This window comes from Nyctereutes procyonoides, unplaced genomic scaffold (genome assembly GCF_905146905.1).
Source record: "Nyctereutes procyonoides isolate TBG_1078 unplaced genomic scaffold, NYPRO_anot_genome, whole genome shotgun sequence".
Lineage (NCBI taxonomy): Eukaryota > Metazoa > Chordata > Mammalia > Carnivora > Canidae > Nyctereutes > Nyctereutes procyonoides.
The window spans coordinates 25,620,865-25,630,541 of record NW_026575134.1 but is presented as its reverse complement, the minus strand read 5'-3'; the positions used below and the strand labels follow the sequence as shown (position 1 = coordinate 25,630,541).

At 50.4% G+C, this 9,677-nt stretch overlaps 1 protein-coding gene across 5 annotated transcripts in view; it reads left to right on the top strand.

The window, feature by feature from the left end:
- The first annotated feature begins 2,852 nt into the window (after positions 1 to 2,852).
- Positions 2,853 to 9,677, top strand: part of ALKBH3 (alkB homolog 3, alpha-ketoglutarate dependent dioxygenase) — a 35,055-nt gene continuing 28,230 nt past the window's right edge. Inside the window, exons 1-4 of one of the 5 annotated variants that reach the window (XM_055300811.1) lie at positions 2,853 to 3,079; positions 4,887 to 5,026; positions 5,328 to 5,431; positions 6,661 to 6,695. In XM_055300811.1, the coding sequence (XP_055156786.1) occupies positions 4,951 to 5,026; positions 5,328 to 5,431; positions 6,661 to 6,695 (215 nt within the window). In that variant the 5' untranslated portion in view covers positions 2,853 to 3,079; positions 4,887 to 4,950. Of the gene's footprint in view, positions 3,080 to 4,886; positions 5,027 to 5,327; positions 5,432 to 6,660; positions 6,696 to 9,677 lie in introns of those variants that run through there. The other 4 variants (XM_055300810.1, XM_055300812.1, XM_055300813.1 and 1 more) reach the window with 4 other exon arrangements.

The following is a 9,677-nucleotide window of genomic DNA, read 5'->3' as shown; positions in this document are numbered from 1 at the left end:
GCGGACACCCCGCCGTATGCTCGGAGGCGGCCCCACCGGCCCGCGGCCCCTCGTGCCCTCAAGGCAAGCCTGCAGCGTCGGTCTGCACCTGGAGTCGCTGCGGCTGGACGGAGCCCCTGACCTACGGCCTCTGGGGTGAGCAGGCACAGACGCGGGGTGCAGCCACCCGCACCCACCAGCCCTCGATGGGCGGCGACGTTGGTGTGGCCCCGCAGCCCAGGGTCGCCGGTGCACACGGGCGGACTTCGCGGAGCCGCCGGCCTGGGCAGGGAGACAGGGCAGCCCAAGCAGCGCACGACCCGGCCTCGGGGGTGGCTGGGCAGGGGGGCCCGCCCGCTACTCAAAGGACCAGGCCCAGCTGCCCCTACTTGCCGGCTGTTGCTCCCAGCCTGCTACCACGATCACCCTGAAACAGGAACCAAAAGGACACAGAAACTATATAGTTCCAGGCAAAAAACAACAACAAAAAAACCCACCACCCCACCCCACCCCCGACACACACAAACCACACACACACACACACACACACACACACACACACACAAATCCCATCATAGGGTATCACCTCAAGGGGAAGGGACATCGTAAGGACACAGACACCGCAGGTGCGGGGACACCACTACCAACACCTTGGTCCAGGCCGGCAGGGACGAAATGGTAACCCAGCCCCCAAGGACACCACCAAACGGGGAGGCGCTGCCGTCTGTTGCGAAGTCCGCATCTACATGGCACGCTCCGAGTCCTCGGCTCCCCGTGAGGGCTTCACGGGGTTTTCAAGCAAAGGACGGGCAGTCTGTTCGGATACAGGAGCAAGTGATGTGCAGCGCCTCCAGATGTGCAGGGTGACCTCGGGGCCAGCGGGTCCAAGCACATGTCGCTCCTCCAAACCCTGGGGTCCTGTTGCTCTCAGGCCGATGCTGTTGCCTCACAAGAGGAGCCCAACGAGGCTGGGAGCCCCACTAGGCTGCACTTGGCCCACGGAGGCCTGAGCACTGCCCGCTGACAGGGGGGCCCTGAGGTCAGCAGGAGCCCCTTCCCCTCCACCGCACCTGCAGCCCCTGCTGCGGAGATGCTGAGGGCTGGACCCCATGGCGGGGGAGACACGCTGGCGCGGGCAGGCCAATGCAGGCTCCTGATGGGCAGGGCGCCCCCTGATCAACACAGACGCTGCAGGGACGGGGAACCCGGATGAGAGGCTCACGTGCAACAGCTTTCTGATACTATATACTCCCGGGTATTGAGGGTAACCAACCTGAGCCATCCTGCCCTTAGCATTGTGTCCTGGAAAACCTCTCGGGCCCTACATGCATCCTGAAGGTTCCTAAACTTTCCTTGCATCCGAATCACCTTGAACACTTGGTTTAAAAAAAAAAATGCAGGTGATTTTGCTAAAAAGACAGTTAATTGGGAATCCCTGGGTGGCGCAGCGGTTTGGTGCCTGCCTTTGGCCCAGGGCGCGATCCTGGAGACCCGGGATCGAATCCCACGTCGGGCTCCCGGTGCATGGAGCCTGCTTCTCCCTCTGCCTGTGTCTCTGCCTCTCTCTCTCTGTGTGTGACTATCATAAATAAATAAATAAAAATTCAAAAAAAAGACAGTTATTTTGGATGCAAGCGGGCCATGGATTGATTTTTGACAACTGTTCAACTTGGTGGCTGAAGAGGTGTTCATCACTACTCCTAGGGACCCCTTCGTCCAAACTTCTTTGTCCCTGTTCCAAAACTGTAATCACTGAAAAGAAAGAAATGACCTCCCTTGGGAGACACAGCCAAGGTTCCCGATCCAGGAACAGACACTGTTCAAATTACTAGTTGATGGGGACCAAAAAGAAAAAAGAACAACAAAAAAAAAAAAAAAAAAAAAAACCAAAAAGACAGAAATCACAGTGTGGCCTTACTACTTTTCATTACTTACGGTTCTAGGATAAATCATTTTTGCTCAATGTCACAAAGCAGAACAAAGGATGATGGATGCCGTGGATCAGGTGGGCGGGGTACCCCGAGTGTGCAGGTCAGCGGCAGGTGGTACAGGCCAGGTTTTAAGGACCCCTGGTGCCTGCTACGTGGTAGGCCTGGGAACAGGCGGGGCTGCTCGTGCCACGTTCGCAGGTGAGATCCGCGGTTAGAGATGCTTCTCGGAGACTCAAATGCGGTGAAGACCCTTCTTTCCCTCCCCGCCCCTCCACTGATCAGATGCATTTTTGCTTTTTTATTTTTTAAGCCGTCTTCGTCGAATTTCCGCGGAGCTCCAAGCCCCTGCGCAACCCTACGCGCAGCAGCAGCTCGGCCTCCCCTCGGCGCTTCGCCCAGGTCACGCCCAGGTCACGCCTGGCTCTGATGGGAGCGCGCCCCGTGGGCGTCCGGGCCTTCCCGGGGAGCATTCAAGTCTTTTTTTTTTTTTTTAAAGATTCTATTTATTTATTTATTCGTGAGAGGCACACACAGAGGCAGAGACGCGGGCAGGCCCCCCGCGCGGAGCCGATGCGGGAATCGATCCGGGACCCCGGGGTCACGCCCGGAGCCGAGGCCGATGCTCCCCCGCGGAGCCCCCGAGCGTCCCTAACCTTGGGTCCTGCGCTTAGGGCACCACGACCCGTGTCCCAGCAGCCCCGCCGCCGCGGCGCGGACCCGGGAGGCGGGGGCCGAGCTGCCTGCGGTCCGCCCTGCGGGGCCCGGCCCAGCAAACGCGGCCTCCCCCACGCTCCCCGCTGTGCCCCCGCTGCGCGTCCCCCGGTCCCCCCTGTGACCCCCATGCCCCTCTAGGCCCCTTCGGCCCCCGGCCCTCGCGGCGCGGGGAACGTGGAGCCGCCCGGACCGCGGCGTCAATGCGCCGGAAGCGGCGGCGCGTGACGTCAGAGGAAGCGGCGGGTGCTGCGAGGCGGCGGCGGCGCGGGGAGCTCCAGGCGAGAGGGCCGCCCACCCCCACCTCCCCCGCCGCGCCCGGGGCTCCCGGAACACGAGGCGCGGCCGCCGCGGAGGCCCAGGCTCTTCCCTCGCGGGGACCGCGCGGCCTGCACCGCGGCGCCCGACCTCCCGGAGCGGGGACTCGGGCCGGAGGCGCTCGGCGGGCGGGCCGGCAGGTGTGGCTCGGGGGGAGGGGCGATCGGGGGGGGGGTCTAAGCAGCTCAGGTCATGACCCGGGGACCTGGGTTCGAGTCCCGCATCGGGCTCCCCTGCAGGGATCCTGCTTCTCCCTCTGCATGGGTCTCGGCCTCTCTCTGTGTCTCTCATGAATAAATAAAATAAAATAAAATAAAATAAAATAAAATAAAATAAAATAAAAGCCAGGATGCAAGGTAGGCTGAGTGAGCAGCTCGTGTGCTCGGGGATGGGCCCGGGGTCGGGCGGCAGGGCTGCTGCTTGCCTCCCCGTAACTCCTTTGGGCGGGTGGCAGGCTCCCTCTTCCCCCCAGCTATTAAACGAGAAGGAATGACACACCTATCACCTGCGGAGAGTTTGCTAAAGGTCCACATTCCTGGGCCCAGCTCAGCGCAGTTCAGCAGGGCTGGAAACCGTAGGCCGAAGAGGCCACAAGGAGAGATCGTAACCCCGACCTCTCCTTGCTTGGATCAGTAAGGAAATGGATCACGGGTTCAGAACACGTGGCACGAAGCTCCCTGTTTTTGTCTTTTTGCAGCCATGCTCCTGTGTTTGCAGAGGGGAGCTAAAGTTTCTATTGGCTAAAAAAAAAAAAAAAGTCAAATTAGTATTAATGGCAATTATGAGGTGTCTTTTATTATTATTATTATTATTATTATAAGCTGGAAATTAATGAAGTTTTTTTTAAGATTTTATTTATTCATAGAGACACAGAGAGAGAGAGGCAGAGACACAGGCAGAGAGAGAGGCAGAGACACAGGCAGAGGGAGAAGCAGGCCCCATGCAGGGAGCCCGACGTGGGACTGGATCCCAGGTCTCCAGGATCACACCCCGGGCTGCAGGCGGTTCCAAACCGCTGCACCACCGGGGCTGCCCAGTTAATGAAGTTTGAATGTTAATCTGCCTCCTGTTGACTTCCTGAGTTGATTTTCCATCAACCCGGTGGTCCTTGTACAGGCCCACTAACGGCATCTGCAGTGCTTGTCGCAAAGACCCACACTTGTATCTGTCCAGGGTCAGATCTTCGGAGACAAGGCCATTAACAAGCATTAACGAGCTTCCAGGGAAGTTTGATGTGCCCCAGTTATAATGGAATATGGAAATGCCCTTGGAAACGGAGTCTCAGCCTATTTCTCAGTATCCATACAGGTGACGGAGTAGTACAAGTTTCTTGCAGACTAGTAAGGCTAATGTGGTTTATGATAGGTCTTACAATTTTTTTTTTCAAGACCAGAGAGAGGCAGAGATGCAAGCAGAGGGAAAAGCAGGCTCCCTGCAGGGAGCCCGACTTGGGACTCCATCCCAGGACCCCTGGGTCACGCCCTGAGCCGAAGGCAGAAGCTCAACCACTGAGCCACCCCGGGGGGCCCAGATCTTAGAATTTCTTAATATGTACTTTGTTGTGAAAGAAGCAAAAGCACTCTAAGATTGTTGGGGCGCCTGGGCGGCTCAGTTGGTTGAGCGTCCAACTCTTTGATTTTGGCTCACGGTTGTGAGATCTAGCTCCACGTCAGCCTAGTGCTGGGCAAGAAGCCTGTTTAAAAATTTTTATTTCAAAAAAAAAAAGAAAGAAAGAAAGAAAGGAAAAAAGGACTATAAAATTGCAAAAGAAAACATTAAAACCAGCAGTCCTAAGTGATAGTAGGCTCCTTGTTTGAGATTTTGTGATGACAAGTTAATTTTACATAGAATCTCTGATTGCATTGACACTGAAAGGATTATAATTACTCCCTTAGGTAGTCCATGCTCCCAATCCTAACTAAAAGCACTTTTTTTTTTTTTAAACAGATACCATTGTGTGGTTTTAATCAGTGAAATCTGAAAGCTAACTGCAGAAGCCTTTTTGGTCAGCATGGAGGACAAAAGACGCCGAGCCCGAGTACAGGGAGCCTGGGCTGGCCCTAAGAGCCAGGCCACTGCGCAGCCAGGCAAGGACTTGTCGGGATCTCGTGTGAATGCACTTGCATTTCTGTTGATGTTAAGGAATTGCTTAAAATGTACCTAGTACTTCTATTTTCTTGATGGTGATCTTTTATTGAAGATTGGTGTTTGGTGGTCCTCATATTTAGTCACTGCTCTCAAACGTCTCAGTGTGTGTAGTGGGGTCTTCAACCGACTATAGTTAATTTCTGGGTGTCATAGGCTATCTTCAGGTAGATTTTGTGGGCCCCTGCTCTCTAGAACAGACTTTCTGAGTCTGGTTTGAATCTGTTCTCGCTCTTGATTCAGCTGCCACTGCTAGAAGCCATCTCCACCAGAGACCTGGTCAGACCTGGATGAACCAGGAGCATCAGCTTTTGGACAAGCAGTTTGTGTTCGAAGAACCCCAGCAGGTAAGTTCTTGTTTCTGCTAGGACACTAACAGATTTGCTTGTAAAAGCTATATTCACATAGTAGGCATTCCATTAGTGGCTGGATAAATTCATGAATAAAAGGCCTGTAATAATAATGAAATGTGGAGCACCAATTCTTTAGTCTGTCTAGATTCTTTATAGTCTGCTCCCAACATGACCACATAGAATTTCCATTTTGGGGGAAAGGATGTTATACCACGACTAACACGTACATTGGTTATCTGAGTTCTAACAGTTCTAAAACCATATCGTCTTTGGTGCTAGTGTAGCAGACGTCTCTGGAATTGAGTTGAAATTTTCAGCTAGTACAATGCCTGATTTTTTAGCTTTTTTTTTTTCTTGTGGGGAAAACTTGTAAGAAACAGTGAAGATTCACTGTTTTCAGTAACATGGAAAACTAAAAATCAGGCATCTTTCTGTAATAGTGATTGCATAAATAATATTTAAAGTTTATATCTTCTGTTTTATTTTTTAAAAGATTTAATTTTATTTATTTATTTGAGAGAGACAGAAAGTCGGGATCCCTGGGTGGCGCAGCGGTTTAGCGCCTGCCTTTGGCCCAGGACGCGATCCTGGAGACCCAGGATCGAATCCCACATCGGGCTCCCGGTGCATGGAGCCTGCTTCTCCCTCTGCCCCTCTCTCTCTCTCTCTCTCTCTCTCTCTCTCTCTCTCTCTCTCTGTGACTATCATAAATAAGTAAAAATAAAAAAAAAATTTTTTGAGAGAGACAGAAAGAGTGTGCATGCTCATGAGCCAGTGGAGGGGCAGAGGGTGAGAATCGCTCAAGCAGACTCTGCGTGCTAACTGTGGAGCCTGAGGCAGGGCTTGGTCTCAGAACCCTGAGATCATGACCTGAGCTGAAACCAAGGGTCGGACGCTTAACTGGCTGCACCATGCAGGTGGCCCAATATATCTTCTATTTTAGAAGATCTCCTGGAATGAAGGTTTTTCAGAATTATCGGCTGCTCTGAAAATGGATTAATTCTGCTTTTATTATTTTTTCTTCCCCACTAGCAACTGTGAAATAGTTCTAAGAAAATTAGACAAGGTCTCTGGTGAGATAGTAAGAGCTTGAAATAAGAGAGAGATAGTTTTAAATCTGACTTAATTTTTGCCAGAAATGAGAGGATATGGTAATCTTGCAAATAAGCCTTTCTGAGCATTAAGGATCATTCCAGAAGTAAAACCTGCCTGTTTCCTTACAGGTAGTACGCAGAGCCCCAGAGCCACGAGTGATTGAGTAAGTAATTTCCTGCCTTTCTGCATTTGTTGCCCACAGTAAAATGGAGAGCCCAGGTCTCTCCCTCACCCAGTTTTTCCATCTGGAAGAGATAACGGCCCAATCACTGTCTTAATTTGAGGCTGGAATAGTTATATCTTTACATGTCTTTACACCTGGTCTCTTGAGAAGCCTTCCTCGATTTGCTGGTGGTGTGAAAAATGCAACAAGATTATGTGTGTACCTTAAACTCGGACACTGGTGTTGATTTCCTGACCCTGTTTCATTAAGATCCCTGTAGATAGTAAGCTAAAGTACCTCCTAGCTAAAAACAGAGGGGAATTTTTTTCTGAGTCATTGAAACATGGCGCTTTTTTTTTTTTTTTTTAAGATTTATTTATTTGAGAGAGTGTGTTCAGGGAGGGGCAGAGGGAGAGAGGAACTTTGGCAGATTCCTCTCTGAGCTTGGAGCCCATTGCAGGGCTCAATCTCAAGACTCAGAAATCATGACCTGGCCTGAAACCAGAGTCAGACATTTAACTGGCTGCACCATCCAGGGGCCCTAAAACACGGCTTTTTGAAGTGACTTTAGTCAGGTACTATTTTACTAGCAACACTTATGAAAGCTGCTAGAAATCTAAAGGGCCTTACGTGTTCTTGCAATTGTTCCAGAGCAATTTAAATTCCTCTTATATTGATTTGTATATAAAATATCCTTTTTAATTTATAATTCCTCCTACACTGATCTGTATGTAAAATATTCTTTTGCAGAATTAATGAAAGATGCCTTGTGGGACACCTGGCTGGCTCAGTTGATTAGTGTCCGACTCTTGATTTTGGCTCAGGTCATGATCTCAGGGTGAGGAGATCGAGCCCTGCATTGGGCTCTTGCTCAACAGGGAGGTGGAGCTTACTTGAGATTCTCTCCTTCTCCTTCTGCCCCTCCACCTGCTGTGTGCTTTCTCTCTAAATAAATAAAAATAGTTATTTATTTTTAAAGATTTTATTTATTTATTCATGAGACACAGAGAGGCAGAGACACAGGCAGAGGGAGAAGCAGGCTTCCTGCGGGGAACGTGATGCAGAACTTGATCCCAGGACCCTGGGGTTACGCCCTGAGCCAAAGGCAGACGCCCCACCGCTGAGCCACACAGGCATCCCAATAAATAAATCTTAAAAAAAAAAAAAAATGCTTTGACTTCTCCTTTCCTTGTGTTTCCTTCTGATATAGATAGGTTGCCCTAGAAAGCATCCTTTTATTTTAACAAATCAGCGTGTGTATGTTATTGCTCATGAACGGTTTGTTAGGCTGTTTGGCTGTTTGCAGGTTGACTTGTATAGCCTAGAAAAATTCAAAACCAACACGAATGTCATCATACTTTCAAAGAGGGTATGTAATCATGGCCTGGCCACTAGTTAGCTATGTGACTAGTCCTTAGGTAAGTTAAGGCCATCTCTCTGGACTCTAGTTTCCTTGTCTGTAACGTTGAAGGTTTGGACTACATGATCACTTAAGGCAGAGTCTGGTGGCTCTAACAGTCTGCTTTATGAACATCAATGTGACATTGCCTCCGTTGGTGATAAGGAGAATAAACAAAACCATGAAACCTGTTACCAGGTACAGATGGGACACGCAGGCTGAAAAAATGAGCAGTTGTGAATATTCAAGTCAGAGCAAAATGACACAGCTGTTTCCTGCTTGACCCCCGGGTTTGTTAATTCTGGTTATCTTAAGTTAACTCTGTTAGATTTTTATTAAATAAAAATCTCACCCATGTTTGACGTTAGCTAATCTCTAAACATGGTCCAAAATAATCACACTGAAACAGTGTATTTGCCTTCTGAGAAACTATAGGCAACTCATTCAGGGATGTGGTAAACGTGACAATAACTGCCTACATATTTGCTCATAGGCGCTCTCACATCTGCCTAAGAGCCCAGCTGCTAACTCGCATGGCAGACGGTGACGTAGAAACTGTCCCTTCATGTTGTTCTGGGTCAGAGAAGGATCTGATGCCGTTGGCTTGGTGTAGGAGCCTGTGCAGCCTGGATCAGTTCTCTCACTGTGGCCTGGCCACCTTGCACATTTGGAACAGTTTTGTACTTTTGCACATTTGATTAAATTCCAAGCTTTTACTGCCCATCTGCTACGTGCTGGGCACTGGGAGACAGAGCAGTAACCCATTCCTGGCCCCTCAGCACCAAAGTTTAGTAAGTGAAAGGGGCATGGGCTCAGATAAATTGCAGTCATGTATATGGTGAAACAGTAGACTTGGAGTAAGGTCTAGAGGTAGCACAGAAGAGGTGATGGTCAACACTGGGTGGGTGGGTAAAGGTCAGGAACGCATCACGGAAGGTGAGGCTGAACTGAGATACTGAGGAATGAATTAGAATTTTCTGCCAGACCAAAGCTCAGGTGGATTGGATTGGGGTGCTGGGTGGCAGGGAGGCCTTCCAGCTTGTAGAAAAGCAGGATTAGAAATATGTGGTATGGGGCGCCTGGGTGTCTGAGTCGGTCAAGTGTCTGCCAGGAGGCTGGTCCTGGATAGAGCCCGTCGTCGGCCCCCGGCTCAGCGGGGAGGCCGCTTCTCCCTCTCCCTCTTGCCCTGCACGTGCTTGAGCTCTCTGTCTCTCAAATAAATAAAATCTTTAACAACAAAAAAGAAATACTGGGGTGTATTCAGGAAATTCCAAACAGCAGCAGAGGATCGTAAGTGGATGGGAGCTACATCAGGGGGACCTTGAATGCAGTGCTGAGAAGTTGGTGGGGAGCCTCTGAAGGATTTAATCAGAGCAGAACCTCATCAGACATGTATGTGAAAGCAGCAGCAGCTCAGCCCTGAGGTGTATGTGCTACCTGTAAGATGCACCTAATCCAGAGTCCCCAAAGAGATGCTCCTTTTGGTACCACCTGGCTAGATTTCTGGACCACGTCAGCCTAAATTATGGATGAAATACAGTGGAGTAGAGTCAGAATTTTTTTTATCCCAGTCTTTGTCTCCA